At 43.3% G+C, this 21591-nt stretch overlaps 3 protein-coding genes across 3 annotated transcripts; 2 read left to right on the top strand and 1 right to left on the bottom strand.

Moving 5' to 3' along the window:
• The first annotated feature begins 357 nt into the window (after nucleotides 1-357).
• Eh (Eclosion hormone) lies at nucleotides 358-3039 on the top strand. Its single transcript, XM_043413058.1, has 3 exons — nucleotides 358-487; nucleotides 2121-2204; nucleotides 2437-3039. Exons 2-3 carry the CDS (start codon nucleotides 2123-2125, stop codon nucleotides 2598-2600), a joined length of 246 nt encoding a protein of 81 aa, XP_043268993.1. The 5' UTR covers nucleotides 358-487; nucleotides 2121-2122; the 3' UTR covers nucleotides 2601-3039.
• On the bottom strand, nucleotides 2726-11006 carry Cep290 (Centrosomal protein 290kDa). Its single transcript, XM_043413053.1, has 21 exons — nucleotides 10782-11006; nucleotides 10623-10707; nucleotides 10465-10514; nucleotides 10309-10392; nucleotides 10094-10229; nucleotides 9883-10019; nucleotides 9577-9815; nucleotides 9178-9501; nucleotides 8971-9112; nucleotides 8624-8885; nucleotides 8376-8541; nucleotides 7020-8243; nucleotides 6649-6946; nucleotides 5561-6525; nucleotides 5285-5483; nucleotides 4838-5209; nucleotides 4373-4762; nucleotides 4085-4251; nucleotides 3804-4002; nucleotides 3459-3719; nucleotides 2726-3375 (listed from the first exon to the last, which is right to left on the bottom strand). Exons 1-21 carry the CDS (start codon nucleotides 10959-10961, stop codon nucleotides 3271-3273), a joined length of 5985 nt encoding a protein of 1994 aa, XP_043268988.1. The 5' UTR covers nucleotides 10962-11006; the 3' UTR covers nucleotides 2726-3270.
• Nucleotides 11007-11705: 699 nt separating this feature from the next.
• BckdhB (Branched chain keto acid dehydrogenase E1 subunit beta) lies at nucleotides 11706-20183 on the top strand. Its single transcript, XM_043413057.1, has 8 exons — nucleotides 11706-12100; nucleotides 12249-12326; nucleotides 12881-13083; nucleotides 13149-13304; nucleotides 14209-14380; nucleotides 16213-16358; nucleotides 18849-18935; nucleotides 19937-20183. Exons 1-8 carry the CDS (start codon nucleotides 11950-11952, stop codon nucleotides 20075-20077), a joined length of 1134 nt encoding a protein of 377 aa, XP_043268992.1. The 5' UTR covers nucleotides 11706-11949; the 3' UTR covers nucleotides 20078-20183.
• Nucleotides 20184-21591: the final 1408 nt, after the last annotated feature.

Below are 21591 nucleotides of genomic sequence, written 5' to 3'. Positions count from 1 at the left end.
TCGCGCGATCAGTATTGGGAGTTTAGAAAATTTTTGTCTAGTAAAAAACAAAAGAATCGTTTCGATTGAGGGGAAAAAAAGTGGTCGAATGTGAACGTAAAGAAAGTGGTTACCGCGAATAAGAAAAATTATTATCCATTTTAATATCGAATTTCCTGTTTTTTAATTTCATTCTCGTATCGTAAGAGAATTGTAATTTTTATATTTTTTCTCATCGATGTGATAATCGTTGGGCTGATTGAGTAAATAAATAAAAAAATGTGCTCCAAAATAGTTGGTACTTTTGTTGGATCCATTTGTGGCTGTTCTCTGTTGATTGAGTGCAGGAAATGAAGTTATTGTGAACGAAGGGTGAACGGTAGGGCGTCGTTGAGAGGAGATCGAGCTAGTATAAAAGGTTGGATCGACGAGAATCCAGCATCATTCGAATTCCTTCGAGGACTATCGACGAGCTTGAATTTCGCGAAGAAGTTCCCCGAATTTATCGGTAAGTTATTTATCGAGTAATTTCATTGAAAAATTGTTGGAGCATTGTGGAATCGGGGTAAGTTTGTGCGAACGTCCACGCAATATCCGCTTTCCAATAAAACTTTCGATGGAAGCTCGTTATCTTGAAATTCCACGACGTCGATTAAAAAATTGTCAGCTCTGTGGAAGAGCGCACAGAGTTTCTTCCCAATGTTCTTGGTCGTGAAATTCCCCACGGTCTCCTCGTCTCGACAGGTGCAATGTGGAAAAAAAAACGTTTCAATCCATATTTATTAATACCTCTGCACAAAGAGAACGCGGAAGTATCGAGATTCCGGTTGTAAGAAACGAATGAATAAAAAAAGAGAAATAAACGTACGACTACGACGAGGCGCCGTACCGGTGAGACGAGGCGAGAGTACAACTGCTAAATAGCCTTCGGCCAGAATCCTACCGACAGTCATATTCGAATTTTTAATTACGTGTGTCTACATACAGGGCATTTCGCTTCACTTTTACGCTCCTCAAACCCGGGCCCCAGAACTTTCAATTCTCCTCAATTTTCCGCATTATTTTCTGTACAAAGAACGAGCTGACACGTGTTTCGGGCTTTTTCGCGTCGTCCCATATTTCTCATAAAATACATGTGTAAAAATTCACAGCTCTTCGTTTAAAACTGTTGAAAAAACTGCCACTTTCCGTTGCACAGAGACGCGATACGGTTTCATTGTTCATTATTTAAAAAAACGAGTTACGAGGCGAAATTTAAGAGCTCGCAACCTTTGAAAACAGTCCTCGTATTTGGAGCTCGTATTTAAAAATCACACGAAGTCACCATGTACTCGAAAAAAGTTTATCAAAGATCGCTACCCCCGATCGTGGAAATCGAAATACTTTTTCTTCGCAATTCACTTTTCACTGAAAATTTTCCTCCTAGTCGTTCGTAGTTTCTGTGCCACCGCAGCCTGAATCCAGAGAGGTAAAGTAAAATCGAAAAAGCAAGTTTGCCGATTTGTTTCCATATCAGAAAACGTTAAAAAATGGCAATGAAATGAAAACTGGTAGAAATTTGCGAATGAAAAAATCACGTGAAATGGCCCATATGTATAAATATATTCATACGGGTGTGTATGTGAATATATACAGTTTGAGTATATATTTGACGTATAAATATATACACAAAAGTGGGATTTAGCATATTGGTCGATGCGGCGTTGAGAGGCTTGATAAAAACGATAAGTATCGTCGAACCTTCGAATAGCTCTCCCGGACTGTGTGAACGATCGAATCTTCGCGCTCTTCATTCAGTTGCTCCGATCGAGTCCTCGAGCGCCCTCGTGTCGTTTGCTTTATCCGCGAGAATGTGATTCGCCAAAATCGTTCGTTCAAATCCGAATCGACGAAGGTGCAGGATCAACTGTCATTGCGAGAGTGCGAAACTTCGAAAATCGTTATCCACGCAATATCGGGGTCGTCGATAATCACAATAATGAATGTGCTCGGAAAAGTGTGACGATTAAAATCGAAATAAACGATCGGTAAATTTGAAATCAGTGGAGAGCTAATTAATCAGTGATTTTTTCTTCTTTTTCCATTTCTGTTCACTCGATATATTGTCGAGAGAGTCAAAGTTTTCTGTTTCCACGTTTCAGCTATGAATATCCGACTCGGTCTCATCTCTTGTGCGCTTCTCCTCGCTACGGTCCTCACGACACCGGCAACTGCTACTCGCGTCGGTTAGTAAAATTTCGATTTCATAATAAATTTGTGTCAAATTCTCGTTCGTTAAAAGTTTAAAATCGCCTCATTGTTAGTGACAGTTAAAAAACTAAGTGTTCACTTTTTTTGCTGAAAAATTAGCAAATTCTTTGAAACTTTTTCAACTTCTCGAAGTTTTGTCGATGAAAAAATGCTTAAACACTTTTTTTCTTCGATAAACTTTGACACGAATGATACGAATTGACGCAGGTACTTGTCTGAGAAATTGTGCCCAGTGTACGAAGATGTTTGGACGTTACTTCGACGGTCAGCTGTGTGCCGATACTTGCGTCAAATACAAAGGAAAAATGATCCCGGATTGCGAGGACGAGAACTCGATCACCGATTTCATCAACAGATTGGACGACGTTTAGATGAGATTCCGTTGAAAAAATTGGCCAACAGCACTCCGGATGACGACGACGACGCATGTTCTCATTGACTTTTGGAAGACCGAACGTTCCATCACGACTCTGATTATTTATTCGAGATTTGTCAATTACGATTGATTCGCCATTTTAATATATAGGCAATGTTTGAGACGAGTGTGAAATAGAAACTTGGCCTATGAATCTAGTCACATACGCAACGCTTCGAAACTTCGAGCATTGAAATAAACGCATTTTGCATTCCACACAACGCCGTCAGGCACACATATATAATCGTACATGTAACTGCGTTACGAGCCGGCTTTTGCACGACTCTTCGATTTACTCAACAGCGAATTTCTTCATAATAATATAGTTACTTGTGTATACGCATTGAAATTTTGGATTAAAATGTCCGATCAACCTGAATAAAAGTTCAAAATAAGGCGCTCGGCATTCCTTCTAATTTACTTCGAAAAAAATCATGTCAGAAAACAATAATTCAACTTTCGACCTTTATTCGTCGACCCCTTAAATCAATATTTATCAATTAATTATTGTCGTTGCTCGGAGTTATTTTTATCTCGTGCAATTGAAAAATAACTCGATTCGAGTCAGGAACTTATTCGTGTGATGATACGGACCAGACGATGCTCAATTTTAGCGTTTTCAGGAATCAAGTGACGGACGGTTTTCCTCTCAATGATGAATTCGTCGGCGAAGGGGTTATCGGACACTCTGGAATCGTGGCTAACGTTTGTTTCAATTCGATCTGTTGAATCTGCATCAAAATTTGTTCGTCAGCTTCTTGTAGCGCGTACTTTTTTGTCTGCGGAGGAAGAAAAAACTGTTTTGGGGGTTCACCTTCTGACGAAGAGCTTTTTCGTTGATGGCTGCTCGGGTCAGCAACTGTTTGACTTTGTCGAGAAGCTCGGATTTGTAAGCGAGTTGCTGTTTCAGAATTGCGACCTCACTGGAGCTGTCTTCCTCCTTTCGCACGTTTTCCAGCATCAATATTCTCTGCTCGGCCAATTGGAGGTCCGTTTCCAAAGCTACAACTCGTTTTTTCGCCAGTTCGTAGTGTTTTTTCAAATGTGAATCATTCGGAAAATTGATTTCTCTACTCTGTAATAAAATTCATTTTAGCGGTGAAATATCGAAAATTATCGACGACAGAAATTCGTACACTCATAATAATTGTTCGCCCACCATTTTCACCTGATGCTGGTGACCTTTTTTCGACTCCTTCAATCTCTTATTTTCAACTTGCAGCTTTTCCACCACTCTTTTCAAAATGAAAACTGTTTTTTCTAGTTCCATGATCGATTTTCTCGTGTCCGTCGGTTGTTTGTCGGTCGAACGGGGTGACGATTCCGAGGATTTTTCATTCTTCAACAGTTCCACGTATCTGTCAAGCAGAAGAGAACGAGAAAACCGTAAGCTCCATTTTTTAATGGATAAATGTGTAATTTCTAAAACGATGAATTTACTTCTCCAAATGCTCGACTTTTTCTCTCAATCGGGGAGTATCGAGGTTCCTCTTTTCGATCTCCATCCGAAGCTCGAAATTTTCACTTTCCAGACGAATGTTCGATTTCTCTAAAGTCGCTTTGGTAGCCTCCAGTCTTTCGAGTTGATCGACGACAAATGTGTTGCCCTAACGAGAGAGAAAGTTACAAAAAGTCTGATTACATTCGAATAATTGGGGCTATTTGGAAATAAAGCGATGCTGACGCCAAATTAAGGATGGATAAGTGAGATAAAAACTTGAGAAAAACCTCAGCGACAGCCTCGAGTGCAGCGATTCGTCTTCTCTGCTGTTCGAGTTGATAGACGGTCTGACGAGAATCTTCGGACTCTAATCGATCGGTAAGTTCCTTAACCCGATCGCGAAGTGTCTGACACTCAATTTGCAGACTCTCGACAATTTTGTGGTGTACATCGTTAGGAGGATTGAGGCCAGCGGCGAAGCAAGCATTCTCCGATCTCAATTTACTTCGAAGGTACCATTTTTCTCGTTCCATGCACGAAACAACGGCTCTGAGTTTCTCGTAATTGCCAGTCAGTTTTTTAAACTCCTCTACTTTTTCTCTGAGCTCTCTCTTCGTCCTCTCTGCAATTTGTTGCCATTTTTTTTGTTTCTCCCAAAGAGCTAATTCCTCAGCGGTCTTTTGTTTTGACAATTTTCGGGAGTTAATTTCATGGCGTAATTAGGAGTAGCGAAAAACACTGACGAATCTTACCTTGACTCTCTTCGCTTCCTGCACTCGATATTCTCGGTCCAGTTGCGTCCGAGCTTTGTAGAGTTCTTCTTCCAGAGCTTTCAGCTTTTTCTCTAATTGCATTTCCCGGTTCGACACCCGCCGCTCTTCCGTCTTTTTCGCCATGTAGCCACGACTTATTTGCTGCTTGAGGTCGGCGATTTGCTCCTTGTACATTTTTTCTTTATCGCTTTGCGATTTTATCTGACGCTTCAGTTGATCGAGCTCAGATTGAAAATGATTCGCCTGATCCCGAGTCAACGTTTGCGCCATTTCCTGAACCTTTGTCGAAACGCTTCCAGGCACGACTAGCGGTTGGCTCAACGTCATTGTTTCCATTAACTCGAACTCGCTCTAAACAATAAAAACTGAGCGTAAACAAACCATCAAATTATCAAGCCTCCGTCGAATATCCGGTTTTTTCTTAACCTGCAGTTGCTGGTACGCCACACTCAACTCGTGGATTTTAGTGTCACGTTCCTGCAGCTCTTTCACGAGAGAAATATTTCCTTTGGCTAACTGCATACGATTGTCTGACAATTGTTTCCGCAGCGTGTCAGCTTCGGTTTGCCACTTGAGTGATTCTAATCGATAACTTTCCAATTCGTTTTTGTGCTGTTCTTCCAACCTGAGATTTGAGCGCGAATTATTTGTTTGCAGTTAAATTCTTCGGACTTTCAAGTCTCGCTTAAAAAAAATACTGACCTTTCTCTCATGTGATCCATGTGCTGGAGCCTTTCTTCCGCAAGCCGATGCCAGCGTTCGCCGAGTTCTTTCGCGACGTTCAACTCCGCTTCGAGAGTCGAGGCTTTCTCGGCCAATCTCGCCATTTTTTCTTCAGCTTCGACATCAGCTTTCGACTCTTTGATCGGGTCGTCCAGAGTTCTCGCTGTCAGCGGAACGCTAAAAAAGTGTTCTCGTTTCCTCTCGGACTCTTCTTGCAGAGTGAACATTTCTTCGCGCAGAGCTTTGATCTCTTGTTGGAATCGCGCAGCCGCACTGCTGTGCTCGTCTCGGTCATTCTTCAGTAAATTTTGGTAGCGCTCGATCGTCTCTTCCTTCTGATTGAGCAGTTTTTGCAAGCTCGAAATGGTCGATTTGAGGGCAGCGTTGTCGCCACTCTCGGGGCCGGATTGATCGATTTCTTTGCGATCGGTTCGATGCTCGACCGGACTGGGGAGCTGGAAATTCTTTTTTGCGACCGCTTCCTCGAGAGCGGCGACTTTGGCTTGATACTCGACCATCTGTGATTCGTATTTTATCAAAAGGGCCGACCGTTTCGATGCCAGATTCAGCGCCTGGTCCAGTTGTTCCCGGAGAACCGCGGTCGAATCGTCCTCCGATCTGGTCACTTGGATCTCGCGGCGCGGCGACGCTTCCGGCAACTTCGGCACCACGATTTTGCTACCAAACTCGAAGGGTTCACTCTGAACTTCCTTCGATTGATTCTCCACTTCCGCCTGCGTGGAAACCGTTTTTTGCTCGACTTTCGTCTCGCTTCTAGGCTCGGAAGCCGACGAAGTCGTTTCAGGCTTTTTGTACCAAATACTCTGGATGTTTATCATTTCGTGCTCCATACCGAGCATCGTTGACTGATTTTCCAGCAACTTCTCGTTCGAGAGTCTCAACTCGTTCTCCAGCTGAGTTATTCGTCGTTTGAGACGAATGTCCTGATAAAATATCATTGGAATCAGCTCGCTTTAGTTAGATAAAAGTGAATCGCGTGAAAAGCATGCTGGACGTTCGGAACAGACACGAAAATGATTTTTTTGCTGTTCGAAATATAAACTTACATTCAGAGTGTATTGAGAGTTTTCCGAAAAGCTTTGCATCATGCTCTCGAGATCGTTGCTGCCGATTTGGTCTTCAAGAAGGTCTCTCAATCTCTCAACGATTGCCAAACGATCGGTCAACAATTCCTGATGCAGTTTCGCACTTTCTCTCAGTTCTTCAGCTTCGGCAATTTTCCTATCGATTTCAACGCGATCGGCAACAACGTTTTTCAACATCGTGTTGAATCTTTGCAGTGCGGTCAGTGAAGTGGAACCGGCGTATTGAGATCGCAGAAAATCAATCACGTTTTCGTAGCATCTGCAAAAAATTAAATCCCAGATGGAAACGAATCAAACTAGAATAATCGAAATTAGAAAAAAAACGATAATACCTGCAGCGCGTCGAACAAATTTTTCGACAATCCTGTAACTGCATTTTCGTCTCGTCGAGCTCCTTGTTCACGCCCTCCAAGTCCTCTCGAAGATGCAGAATTTCTGTTTCGAGTTGAATCTTCCGTTTGCTCAGTTCGACTTCGCTGTTTCTACAGATATTCAATTCGAAGCCTAATCTCGCGATGGTTTCCTTGTCCTCGCTTACAGCGTGCAGGTCAAGAATCTGATGTCTGAGGCTGTCCAATTCAAATATTTTGAGTGAATTCGTCGTGGAGTGCATTTCGATTTCTTCTCGAGAGATTTCCAAGTTTCTCCTCAAACTTTCATTCTCGATGGTCAAAGCTCGAATTTTTTCTTCGTGTTTCTCGTTGTTTTCGTTTTTCTCGTCACCGGTCACCTGTCCAGGTCTAATCAAGTCGGAGAAATGTTTCTGTAAATCTACCAATTGTTGTCGGAGCTCTGCGTTTATCGTCGTCAATTGTTCCACGGAAGCTTCACATTTGGCACTTTTTTTCGGCGATGATTCGTCGAAGGTTTCAGGAGTCGCAGCGTTCCCTCGTTCCTCCGTTTCGCGAATGGCGTCGCCCGAAATCTCGTCACTGAACTTTGCAGCCAACTCCACTTCGTAGCTGGTACGGAGATGGATACATTTTTCCTCGTACTTGTCTTTGAGCTCGTTGAATTCGATGAGACTGACGGAGTTCGACAGATTACTTCGTAACGCGGCAATCTCGTTGGTCAGCATTTTATTGCGCTTTTCCATGTCGGTGAGAAACTTCCTCAACGCATTTTCCGTCTCTATCGATTCTTTGCGAATTTTATACGACTTGGTTGACTCGACGTTCAAGAGGCTTTCGAGCGTCGTGCATTTCCGCTTCATGGCGAGGACGCTGAGCGCGGATTCCGCGCATTCTCTGCTCTTGGACGCGAAGGCGCGTTTCATTTCATCTTCGTCGGTTTCCAAGGTCTTCAAATCTTCGTCCAACTTTTGCAGCTGCCCGGTGAGCTGTTCGGTCGTTTCCCGAAGTTCTCGGTTCTCCTCGCTCAAAGTTTCTCTTTCTCTCTGACAATCGGCCAGCTCTTTTTTGAAGGAAGACTGAATCTTCTCGAACTCTCTCATCGTGATTTCTTCGCTTTCGGAATCTTCCACGCTGAGCTTCTCTCGAGACGGATCTTTTATGGCGTACTTGCGAAGCAGCGCGTCTTTCTTTTGCAAATCTTTCCTGTGGGAGTATCGAAAGTGTTGGAAGCATGAGAAAAGGAATCGCCGACAAGTCATCAAAATTCTACTAACGAAGGCAAAGAGTCGACATTCGTCTACGCCAAATTTGCCAACAACAAGAAAAATATCGTACCGCATTTGCTTCAGCTGCGAACGCAGCTCCGAATTACTGCCTTGAACGACATTAAGACGCTCCTGAATCCTCATCGCTGGATGATACCACCCGGAGACGTGGCGAACGTCCAGAGCCTCGAGTAGCCTTTCCAGAGTCCCGGAGTGGACTTCGACTTCGCTTTTACCTGCGTGACGTTGCGACTTTTTTACTATTTTCAAAAATGGTTCATTCAATCCGTAGCTGCGGTAGCACGAGCGAAAAATTACCATCTTGATCTCGGATGCTGTCCAAAATCTCGTGCATCCCTTTCCTGAGGGCTTCGTTCTCATCGATGACGATTCTTACATTTTCTCTCAATTCGTCGAGCTCGGCCCTTTGCCGTAAAGAAGTTATTTCTTCGTCAGCAATGCCGTGGTACTTGAGCATTTTTTTCGGGCTCGCATCCTCTTCGCCGGGGCAGAGAATCGTGTCGCCGTTCGAGCTTATTTTTTGTTCCAACTTGCTCAATTTGTAGCGCAAGGTTCTTATCTGAAAATGAGTTTGAGAGATCAGCTGAGAGAATCGTTGATTTCTTTCACATTTCACGAGCGGCGTAGATTTGAGTTATTCTTACGTCTGACTTCATTTCCAAATTCTGTTGCTCCAAGACCTCATTCTTTTTAATCAGTTCGTTTCGCACTCGAGCGTCTTCCTGGCTCTTTAATGCTATGCCGTCAATCGAAATCTCCTCATCCTCTGGCATCCCGAGTTTCTCTCTGAAATCAGAAATCAGCTTATCGCTCTATTTTTTGTACGACTTTATCGAGCTAATGAAACTAACCGGAGTGCCAAAATCTGCATTTCCCTGCAGGAATTCAACATTTCTAAATTGTTGATAACCGTGATGAGATCCTTCACGTGTTGGTTTTTCGAAGTCAATTTTTCCTTGAGTTCTTTCGCCTCCTTTATCGTGTCGGCCAATCCGCGATCTCGGTCCTCGTACTTTTTAAAATCAACCAGAACTTCGCACAACTGTTGGCTCTTCAGAGCGGATTCGTCCTCCGCTTGCCTGAGGGCGGTCTGGAGAGTAGCCATTTTTTCGTTGGCTTCTTGAATTTTCCTCAACAAGTCTCTCTGCTCTTTTCGTCTGCCAGTTTTGTTAATTCTGTAAAAATCGATAGCCCGTGAGTAGAGTTTTCTTTGATCGTGGGCCGCCGGAGTGTCCGCGGCTTCGAAATACCTTTTCGCATCGTTTTTCAACTTTTCAATGAGCCCCGCACTCTCGTTCAACTCGGTGGCAGCCTCGAGCAACTTTTCTTGGAGATCAACTATGATTCTTTTGCCCTCAACGATTTCTTCATTGAGTTGCGCTATTTCAGTCTTGTTTTGCTCCGCCACCGACCCAACTGATTGTTCCAACGCGTGTGATAATTCTTTTTTTAAACGATTTATCTCAGCGTCTCTCTCGTCTAATATGTTCTAGAAAACGTATACCTAAAGTCTGTTTGGCGAGGAGCAATGCATTTTTACTCGGAGATCTACGTACCTTCCACTCGCCGACTCTGGAATCGATCACGACGCTGAAATCGTCGATCATTTTGTCCTTCTCCTCTTGCTCAGCATTGAGCTCTCGTAATTTCGTCATGAGAGTTTCATTCTCCAGCTGCAAGTGGTCGATCTCCTCTGTTGGAAGTAACGAATATTACAGAACACGCCGACCTCATGGCGAATAAAACAATCGGACAAAATAATCGTGCCTTTGTAGGATAGATTTTTGCTCCTGAGTTGCTCCAGTTCTTCCGTCATCTCGTCCATGCTCTCGGTCGCATCTTCCATTTCCTCTCTCAATATTTCCAGCTTTCTTTTCAAAGTGTCGTTCTCTTCCTCCATCCCCTGTGCGCGAAGTTGTAAACACGAATTAATGAAAAAACGAAAATTTTTACGAAATTAGGAGTTGGCGGTGTTCACCAACCTCCAGCTCGTTCAAGAGCGTTTTTATTTTGTCGTTCGTCCTCATCGTCTCGCTGTACGTATCGGTCCTCGTGACTTCAGTTTTCTGGAGAAACAAAGAGTGAGAAGAGAGAACTTGATTCGCGAGAGAGTCGAAATGCGGTTGAATCTAACTTACTTTGGAGCTGCTCTCGACCTCGATTTCGTCCGGCGACACGAGCTCTGCTGCTGTGCGGTAAAATCAATTGTAATATTATTCCCCTTGCAAACGCGTCGTGAAAATCAGAACGAGGAACGAGAAAATTCCAGTCAAGTCTGAAGTTCGATGACACTTACGTTTTGTTTGACTTTTGACAGGAGCGGAATGAGCGGAAGCAACTTTTTCCTTGAGCTCGTCGCACTCCAGAAGTAGCGATTCGACCTACGGATGAGAATCGGTCGAGAATTTAGTGCGTTTCTTCAATCGATTTGGTCAACGGACCGCGAATTACCGACTTGGTTATCTTTGTGCTGAAGCATCTCTTGGGCCAGTTTCATAAGAGCTCGAAGATTGTTTACATCTTCAACATCGTCGATGTCACATCTTATGACCATGGGGAAAAGGTCCTCGATCTCGTCGTCCGTCAGCGACTCGGCCTTTATCGAGAGAACGCGATCCCAGTCGACTCGAACCATTTTCAGTAGTTTTATTAACTGAGATCAACATTTAGACACTTTCGACCCGGGCTACCTTTGACGTTTCACGAGTTTTACTGCTTTTAGTTTGTACCGACGCCAAGTTTCGTCTCCATGGCGACCGCGACGGCGAGCAGAGGGGGTTGGGGAACCCGAGTGGTAGGGAGCCCTCGCTGCCCCCACTAGGAAGAGCAGCGCAGCGGAGGGAGGACTCGATCACGTGAGTGATCCGGACTGAGTAAATTTAAAAAATTGCTCGTTCATTTATAATCATTTATAAAGATGTTTCCGGACCAAGTAAAAAACGCGTGCACGAAAGGTAAGCCGTTTAGTAGCAATTACGTCGAAGTCGATCTTCCTCAAACGTTTTTACAAACACGATAATAGATGAATGATAAAAAACTAGTCGCAGCGACTACATTACGAACGACGATAGTTAAACACTCAAAAAAAAACGTTCAAAACTGTTATCAGAGCACAAACAAGAGTCGACTTTCCTCATAGCGAAAACTGCTGTTGTAGAACTCGAACGCTACTACTTTGTTATGAAAAAAAGACGTTTACAGCACACATGAAACTCACGGCGGCACGATTCCTTACGAAACAAGTGGTTGTCCAAAGGCTGTGTTTACTGCTTCATGAGAGTCGCAAACACGCATAAATGCGCTAATGCATAATCACTAAAAAAATGTCATGGTGAACGCAATTCAGAGAGCCAAGTCGCGGCTGCGGTCGCGAGGCGGGGTTTTGGTGGAAAGGAATTGCAGTGGAAATTCGAAAGCAAAAGAGAGGCCGATCGCGATGAATAAATGCATGAAAATAAGGAATTATTTTGAAAAAGTACATATTTTTATTAAGACACGTATGTCTGTGGAGAGCCAATTACGAAAGAGGTCAACAACACGTTGTATGTAAATATCTCATCCGATTGATATTCCCAAACCTCACAACGCGGATCGTTTCTTCACACGAGTAGTATTCGACGATCATGATGCTCAGTAAGTTGTGCGCGCTCTCTCGCTACACTGGGATACGATCCGTCTCGATCAGCCTCGCGAGCAGTGCCACACGTCAAAATGCAATTGGAATTCGTGGATTACATTTCTCCTTCGTGCCGGACAAACCATCAGGAAAGACCGGTAATTAGATGGCGCCAATGAGATTATAAGTCGGCAAAACCGCGTACATTTATCAATTTCGTGATCATTAAACTGCCATTTTCAACGAGCTTAAAAACGTTGCTCCAATCAATATTTATCTTGATTTTGTTCCCGTTATTTCTCGAAGGAGCGACCGAAAGGCTGAACATGTTCCAAGCGATCAACAATGGTCTGTCATTAGCCATGGAGGAGGATCCGAGCGCTGGTAAGATTCGTTGAAAAAAATCATTATTTCGAATGAACGCTGACGGCGTTGAGAAATTTCGATGAGACGGTCCGTCGCTTCTGATAGTCGAGCTCACCTAAAATTCTCCGCCCGCTTATCTTATCGGGTCAAACGTCGCGATAACGTTAATATTCATATAATCGTTGGATCGTCCCTCGTACGAGCGGAGCACCAGTTTTCCATATGTTATTTACAATCCTCGTGACGCGCGTTCGGCCGAGCGGTTTGAACGTGTGGCGAATCGAATGAAACACGCGAGGCTCAATCCGTTTCCGTGGATTTATTGAGCGAGGAGAACCCACTCGAGTTTTTGCTCGGCTGAGAAAAGAAATTCGTCAATTTGACAACACTTTTGATCGATTTAAAATCGACTCGAAACTCTTGTTGATGCGACAAAGCTTATCTTGGATCGTGGCGAACGGAATGAAACTCGTTGGCTCAAGAAATATTTGATTGATTCGAGGCTTTATTTGCTCGCTCAATTTATTTACCAAAGCTGATGAATAGCTGCTTAAAAAATATCATTTCCATAGTTATCTTTGGAGAAGATGTTGCCTTCGGCGGTGTGTTCCGTTGCACAATGGGTCTGCAGAAACGCTTCGGAGCTGACAGAGTATTCAATACTCCGCTCTGCGAGCAAGGAATCGCTGGGTTTGGCATTGGACTGGCGAACGCAGGTGCAACAGCGATTGCGGAAATACAATTCGCAGATTACATTTTCCCAGCCTTTGATCAGGTACGAGAAAAAAGCAGGAAACTGCAGTTAATCGACTTTGTCACTCGCCACGTTTCTGTCGACAGTTGGTAAACGAGGCAGCTAAAATGAGGTACCGCAGCGGTGGCTCATTCGATTGTGGGAAACTTACCATCCGAGCACCTTGCGGGGCCGTCGGACACGGCGCTCTTTACCACTCGCAGAGTCCCGAGGCCTATTTTGCCCACACTCCGGGTCTTAAGGTAACGTCGCTCCAGAGCCGGTAACAAACCTTTATAAAAATCGTTCCAAGAAAGATCGACTTCTTTTCTTCCTTTTTGATCTTGTGATTTGAATATCATTATTTAAAAACTCTTCAACGCCGCTTGATTCAACGAGGTCGAAAAATTTCACCACGAATCTGGTATCTGACAAGCTGGTAAACTTCACCGAGAGTTTTACCGTCTGAGAGTGAGATGGCGTGACCCGGATCAAATAAGAACAGCGAGATTCTCGGTGCATGAATCACGCTCGAGGAGCCAATAGATATAGAAACGTCGCGAAGTACGCACGCTACTCTATTAGGCCACAGGTGTAGATTATAACCATTCGCTGTCGGCGATCTCGTAATTAATGGACAAGACGAAAACGCCGGGATCTATTCCCGATGGATGAATAGTGCGCAAATGATTTCTCCGCGTCGTGTAAAAAATATTGAGAATGAGAAAGATAAAGGTCACAAAAACGCCGATGGGGACAGGAATCTCGGTGGAACGAGAGTGTGCACAGAATCCGCCTACGTTTACACCGCACCGCAATACAGATTTACATATTACGCTACATTTAAACTATTCGCGACTAATAGAATGCCCTCCCCAGCTTTTACGTTTATTATTCTCGTCAATGCTCGCTCCAAAGTATTGTCCAACTTACCCGCATTTGTTTGACTAATGTACGTAGCGTTACGTGCTTTTTTGTTGACGCCTCGCGGTGTGCTAAAAATATTCGAGTGTACCAGGATCCCGCGATCCCTGATATTTTCCGATCGACGTCTATTCACTTTTCTTTTCAACGTCGAAAGCGAGAGGAATTTGAGAAACCCGCTCCCAAAATAGACCCGATGAAAAGTATTGAAAAAGAGCGTGAAAATATTGCGTCCCGTTGCAGATCGTCGTTCCTCGAGGCCCGATTCAGGCCAAAGGGCTTCTGCTCAGCTGCATCGAAGAGCCTGATCCATGCATAATATTCGAACCGAAAGCTCTCTACCGTTCGGCCATCGACGACGTTCCATCCGGGCATTACAAGACACCGATCGGCAAGGCCGAAATTCTGCGCGAGGGTAAGTGTTCCCACTGTCGATCTTTGGATTCTCGAAACATCAAGTTTCTTCTCGATTCGATTATGAGAACCGAAGCGCAGGCGAAATACCGACGACTTAATAACGTTGTGCAGCGATATCAAACGCCTTCAAAACGGCGTATAATAGTTTGTTAATAGAACGACCTCGCCTTTCCCTCATCTCATAATATACATGTATATTCGTATAAAGCAGAGGGGCGGATACGGCTGGCCCTCGTTAGATCCTGAAATGGGATACGCGTACAACTAAGCTTCCAACGAGATAGCCGAGTTTAAGTCAAGTTGGTGTCATTACGCAAGTTTTAAGTGAGTTGATCGAGCTTTGGTGTACTGACTATCATGTTATATGCGAATTTAACATGCAAGGATACTCGGATCGATAATAGAATATTGCTCTTTATTCGATTCCATCGGAAGGAATAGAGTCGCGAGGGAGGCGAGTGGAGACTCGCGGTTTTACGGAGGATCAAACATTCTGAATGCGAGAAGATTCGATGAAAATCTGAAGCGATTTATCACGGAGCGTTTCTACGACGAAAACATTGTTCAATCAGCAAGTTTGGTTGAATCATTTTATTCGCCGCTCGGTGTAGCATCGGTAGATAATTTTGAAAAGAAAAAAAAACGAAGTGATTAAGGTAGACGATGCCGGTAGGATCGTATTTTAGGGGTGTCTGAATTAGGTCGATTTTTACTTCTTAATTAAAGATATTAGCACTCTAAATTAATGTCAGGGTTATTAATTCAAAATTGTGTATACAATTTTTCAACTTATTTTTTGGCGAATGAAATTACGAGCCATTTATTTAACGGGGATTTATCGATGACAGAACCCAAAATTTCATCCGTCCCTGGCTAAAATACTACAGTTTTTTATGTAAAAAATCGCTTTGGAGAGTCCAAAGGAAAAACACAAAGAGAAACGGATCAAGAAAAAATAAGTATTAATAAAAAGACAGAAAGCTAGCACAGAAATGGCCCGAGCCAAGAAGAAACAAAATGCCAAAATAAGCAAATGTGAGTTTACGAGTACTGCTCGTTTTACCAATTTCGTTCAATCATCTTTAACGTAACATATCTTTATTACTAATAAGACAGAGTCGTCTCAAATTTTTTCTCGGACCTTCGTTCTATTGTAAAGCTTCATTATTATTGTGTACTTTTGCATAAACTTCGTAAGAAGCGTTCATTCGTAATATGGAAAGGTAAACGATTTTTTACCGATAGTCCCTATAGCCCTGTGTATTTTTCTTCATATTTAAGCACGTTTATCTAAATAACCAATGAGACGAATCCTTTAAAATTTGATACTCGCGTGTCGGTCGACTAGCCATTGAAACTCTGTGTAAATTTCAACAATTTCTTAAGAAAATCGTTTCGTGCATGAACCTTAAAAGTATATTACGACTTAAAATTCTCCTCGATCATGGCGTCTTTTTTCGAGTTGATGAAATCAGCTATAACGTCGCGTAGTTCCATCAAATCAACGAATCTCTCATAAATATCCAACGACTAAGATAATCAATACGATCGAATTCTGCACGTGTTTATCTAGTGTGATTCCTATTTCTCGACGAGTTTCGGCGGTAAAGATATAATTTTTCCAAATCACGAGCCTGTCAAATGAAATGAACAAAGAGCTAATCGAGCGAGACGCTATAGAGATGTCGAAATAGATTGAGTGCGGTTTGTGTAACGAATAATCGTTACACAAATTCCCCGAAGATTATAAAATCTTCGGGGAATTTCTGAGCGATCGGTAAGAATAAACAACTGTGCGGAGATAAAACGTTGTTTTGTTTTTTTCTTGAGGTGATGCAATAACGCTGATCGGCTGGGGTAGTCAGGTGCACGTGCTCCTCGAAGTTGCGGACTACGTCCACGAGACGCTCAACGTATCCTGCGAGGTCATCGATCTCGTGTCCATACTGCCATGGGACGTCGATATCGTCTCCGAGGTACAAACAAATTTAACAATTACATAAGCCGTTGCTGCGAGCGTTGTACCGCCGTCCATTTGAATTGGAAGCATTTGCAATCGACGCGCGGCTAAGTTGACCCGGGATGACCGAGAGCTATTGAAAGCGCTGTGGCCCGAGGGTTTCTCTTCGGTGATGAAAACAAGTACTGCAAAAGATGACACGGGATGTCTCGGTTGTCGCGCAGCTCGATTAAAGCTTTGAGGAAATATATTGAAACACTTTCTTTCGCGGCGGTAGTGGTGCATGCCGGTGGGAAGAAACGGGCTATCGGTACGCTGACCCGAGCAGTGGTGCTGGGCCACCGATTATTGGATTGGACGTTGAATCGCGCGTATCAATTGCACCGACGAGGATTTCGTGATTTCGTGTTAAGGCGATCCGACAAATGGTATCAGCGTTGCTACGTTTTTTACTGGCATCGCGAAACGCTTCAACGAGTATAGCTCCCATTGGAACGTTCATTAATTCGCCGGATCCTGAGCATACCCACGTGAAAGCTCTTTAAGGCCGAATGCAACAAATCCACGCAATCTTATTATCAAAAACGAGAATAGCGTTTCATTAGATAACAATCGATCGCCCGAGCCCATTCGTAAATACTAATCACTAATAACGCTGATTTATGCTAATTGTTGCTGACGCTGCTCCCGTCACCGTTGGTCAGTCACTAATTATATGCGCCACTCACTCAATCCTCTCTCTCTCTCTCTGCTCTCAGTGGAACTCTGTCGCCTATGAACGATGCATGCGCACACACAGGGTGCCCCGAACGACTCCTAATCCCAAAAAATCTTCAGAAAATGAAAATCGACTCTCTGCTCTCGAGGGTCCGAAGTCACGAGAAGTCCGATCGTCCCTCCATCCCGTCAGTGCTCAACTCCCACTTATCGCGGCTGAGTCAGAAAACTTCTTTAGATAATAGTGCGAGAAGATTTTCCAAAAAAGACACAACCGCGATCAAAGTCCCGGAATAATGTTTATGGCTTTTGCTTCGCCACAACGTGTTTCCCAATTATTGATATTCGCGATCGAGAACACCCTGTACATGTATACGTGCACGCGAGAGAGTAACGTTTATCGAAAATTCATATATTATATATTTCTATATTGAACGGCTCTCGCTCTCGGAGACGATAATATTACAACGCAATGACCTGCTACGGCTGCATAAGCGTACATAATTGGCAACTCGTTTCGCGTAACTATTGGCGATGCGGACGATTTCACGCGGATATCCATGGGTATAGCGAACATGCATGCGCCAGGCTCCTTATAGACGAGGACAATTTGCATAATGTTCTGTGTAGGGTTCGCGTTATCTATTTAATATCTTTCGTTAGAGTACAACATTGAACAGTGTACTTGTGCGTGCGGCGTGCACTCCCACTTATGCGCGTATTCAATCGCTTATGAGGCGGAATGTAACGTCAGTGCGGATTCGAGTTGCAGCGATCATTGATAAAAGTAAATGACTGCGCGGAGCTTCGAGTCTTTGACTTTTGCTCCCAAAACCTGAATCGATAAAGAATTTTAGGACAAAGAAGCTCTCAGTGATTCGGGTGCCTGCGCGCAAACGAGTGGAATCCAACATCGAGAAATCGTTGGGAACGCTCTATACCGCGCTCGTTGAAAGATTACTTTATATTTTTTCGCCATATTTTATTTCGCTCGCGCGCATGATTTATAACTTCGTTAAGAAAATCTTGCTTCAGAATAAATCGACATATTTTCGGATAATTTAGATAAATATTTAACGACTCGCGGTAGGCATCGTAAATGCATGTAAAATGAGCCAATACCCAGGTGATTGCTGTTGCATCCAATCGATTTAATACGCGCTTATATGACGTACCTGCGACCGAACGACATTTCTCTACATCTCCTCACTTTCTCCATCTCTTGCATGCTTCTCCAAACAACGTGCACGTACCTACGTCACGTGTGTGCATGCATATTTCGACGTTTATCCACGACATTGCTCAACGCAGATATTACATTTAATTGAGGCTGACGTTCCGAGATAGCCGGACTATCGAATGATCGGTTTTCGCGATCGCACAGATATCCCGATTCTCCTACATCGAGGAGTAATCCAGAGGTAATGTGTCAATAAAAACAAGACGTGCCACGTCGCCTTTTCACCCGCCGATGTACTCCACAACGAGTCACCGATTTATCAAATTCTCTCATCAATTTATTGCCATCGCATCTGCTTTTCAAAAATAAATTGCTCTTCGACGTGATCAATTATACGAAGAACGATCATCGTTTCGAAATTCAACGATTTCCAGACTCATTGCCTTCTCTGACTCTTGATTTTCCGAGCTCCAGCAATCCTCTTTTACCTGGCTTCGAATACAATTTGACAATGACGCAAAATGTCGGGTTTTTTTTCGATTCTTCAGTGGAATTCTGGGATCGACGAATCCTGATGACCCCCGACATAAAATCTGTTGCTTGTTTCAGTCCGTTAAAAAAACTGGTCGCGTTGTCATCGCGCACGAGGCACCCCTCACCAACGGATTTGGTAGTGAAATCGCAGCCACGATTCAGGTGAGAATCCAAAATAACGAGGCAATTACTGTAAAGTGTTTACTCATTTTTTTCACCGAGTTGTAGGATCAAATCGATAAAAACAAAATCGAATGATCCTCCGTAATCTTGACGCTCGGGGGAATGTTCGTCATTTTGTATCGTAATCGATTCTTCTGAGATCATCGCAGATAGAAATCATGAGGATTTCCGAGAAATCTAAAATTCGTTCTGATTGTACTGAAAACGGAAAAAAACGTGCTGATTCTAGATTAAAAAGACTCGAGGACGCTTCGACCTATGCGATCATCGCTGATTCATCTATTTTTACTTTTTCAACGTGAAAAAATCGTTTCTCTTACACGGAGAGAAAATTTCACTAAAAACTACCATGGTGCCGTAGAAGTAGGGTTCTATATCGGTAATATTTATTAATTCTTACGAACATATGAACGATGAAAATTGATGAGCGATGTCAAAATAAATACATCGGTACACATGTATACCGGTATATTATTGTACAATCGCGAATGAAATTCTGTTATTTACCATAGTACATTTCTAAACACTTTGGCGTATGATCGATGCTTGTGTTCGAGCTCCTCAAATTTAACTATGTTCAACTGTAAATTTCAATTGTGAAAACAGTACCAAGTATAGCAAAACGGCATAATAATTCTACTTGACAGTTCATCATCGAGTCAACATAAATTTTACAACGTTTCCTTGGTGAACTATGTTAGGAAAAAATAGCACAGTTTAAACCTTTGTCACAGCAAAATACGCAATTCAAAAATTTTCATTCAGAATTTACTTGGAAATTACAATATTTTTGGTAAAAACCTTCAAAATGGGCGCGATATAGATTTTTTTTCTCTCCGTGTATTCTTAATAACGGTCAGCGTTTCAAGCCAACTTTCGAACGAGCGTCAAGACTGGCATTTTGCATCGATTTTCTTTCCTTCAAGTGCGATATCGAATGATCGGAAATTGTATGTCGTCTTTGTTGTGATATTTGGCAGGAGGAATGTTTCTTGCACCTCGAGGCACCGGTTCGGAGGGTCACAGGATGGGACACGCCGTTCCCCCACGTATTCGAGCCTTTCTACTTGCCGGATAAGTGGCGGTGTTTCGCAGCGATCAAGAACGCTCTAAATTACTGAGAGTAAAACCAATTGGAGCGTAATCTTTGGGTAAAATATGTGAAATGTATGAATCTGAAAGACTTTTGTACGTTGGGAATGTGAAATAAAAAATATTGAAAAGTTATTCAAAAGTGATTGAGAATTCGGGACTGAAAAAATCGAAGAATCCTCGTCTGGGATCTTCGAATTTGAAAGTGTCGAATAAATATTACCAGCCCTCGAAGTATAACTGCGTTTTCGTCCGATGCTTTTGTCATCGCGCATATTTCGTGATAAAAGAAATTTATTTATCCAGCTCCGAACGTCTCGAGGGTGTCGAATTAGAGTATCTTAGAAATCTACTGTGAAAACTGTAATCCTGCGAAAAGTTGGAGATATCGCGAAGTAGCCCCTAAAAAAAGGCTATTCCATGAAAGCCGCAGGATATTCGAAGAAAATGAAAACCAGTTCGCTAGTGGGAGCGGCCGCGCCGTTAAAGGTGAAATATAAATTCTCCTGCCATGATTTCTTCTCGTTTTTTTTCGTCAATCTGGCTCGAGGCGCGTGTATATGACTGTCGCTACTGTCTGTCTCCGGTACAAATTCGCTTTGCGCGCCTTCGCCGCCCAACAACTGGTCCAATGAGATTTTTATTCCTCTGGCAAATAAATTTGAATTGGAGCACGAGAATTATTCTCTGAACTGGAATAAGGCTCAATCGCGATTCTTGTGGCCGATCGGGAGAGAAAATCCGGTGCGCCATAATTAGATCGAGTTCGACTTTCGATTTCTTCATCACTGTGAAAACAATAAAAGCTTCGATGGAGCTGTATTCGAGCTGCGCGCACGAAATGAGCGATTCCGCGATATCAATCTCTCGAGTTCTTTCGCCTCCTTGCGGATTATCAATTTTTCCTTCTACGAATTTTCCACTCCGCTTATCGAAGAGCTCCCCGTCAACCCTCGAGCAATAAACAGAAAAATCTGTCGTCTCATCGTCTCTGAGAGGCGACGATACTCAATTGTCGCAAGAAATTTCTTGAAGATTCAACCGCATTTGAACAAAATTCATCCACGCCCCTCGGTTAGCAGTTTTTTCAAAAAATCCTATCGAACTCCGGAGAACAGCAAAACGACCATTCGCATAATCAAATCAAGGCGCCCATCTTTTCGTCTGTGTCCCCCGCCGACGATCTCGAACGAGAACCGTTGATATAAAAGATTAGCGAACCGAGCGCTGCACCCCGCCTAACGTAAGATTTTCTCAAGTTTTCACTGCGCAATTAATCCGTAACCTAATTCAACGTCTCAACAATGCGGTCATGCGACCGACAGTCGGAGGATATGGACGAAGGTGACGAAGAAAAAACGTGAAAACGAACAACGCAGATGTGTACAGGGCCGTTAAAAAGTGACGACGATTCAGAGAGGAATAAAGTGGCGCGGAGGATGCGGGCGAGGAGGCGGGTCAGTTGGACGATTTAACTTTCGCAAATACGCCGGAGGCTCCAGTTACGAGATTTGTAAAGGGGTCTTGTAGCTCCGCTTTTGCA

This window comes from Venturia canescens, chromosome 2 (genome assembly GCF_019457755.1).
Source record: "Venturia canescens isolate UGA chromosome 2, ASM1945775v1, whole genome shotgun sequence".
NCBI lineage: Eukaryota > Metazoa > Arthropoda > Insecta > Hymenoptera > Ichneumonidae > Venturia > Venturia canescens.
Note: the sequence above shows the minus strand (reverse complement) of the source record. Positions and strands in the feature narration are given on the sequence as shown.

Bases quoted from the DNA above. Each gene is read 5' to 3' on its own strand.
- Eh (XM_043413058.1), top strand. From the start codon at position 2,123: ATGAATATCCGACTCGGTCTCATCTCTTGTGCGCTTCTCCTCGCTACG. The intron at 2,205-2,436 runs GTTAGTAAAATT...GAATTGACGCAG, and splicing joins GGCAACTGCTACTCGCGTCG to GTACTTGTCTGAGAAATTGT.
- BckdhB (XM_043413057.1), top strand. From the start codon at position 11,950: ATGATGCTCAGTAAGTTGTGCGCGCTCTCTCGCTACACTGGGATACGA. The intron at 16,359-18,848 runs GTACAAACAAAT...TGCTTGTTTCAG, and splicing joins ACGTCGATATCGTCTCCGAG to TCCGTTAAAAAAACTGGTCG. The intron at 18,936-19,936 runs GTGAGAATCCAA...GATATTTGGCAG, and splicing joins AAATCGCAGCCACGATTCAG to GAGGAATGTTTCTTGCACCT.
- Cep290 (XM_043413053.1), bottom strand. From the start codon at position 10,961: ATGGTTCGAGTCGACTGGGATCGCGTTCTCTCGATAAAGGCCGAGTCG. The intron at 10,020-10,093 runs GCACGATTATTT...TACTTCCAACAG, and splicing joins CAAAAATCTATCCTACAAAG to AGGAGATCGACCACTTGCAG. The intron at 5,210-5,284 runs GTTAAGAAAAAA...TTTATTGTTTAG, and splicing joins TGGCGTACCAGCAACTGCAG to AGCGAGTTCGAGTTAATGGA.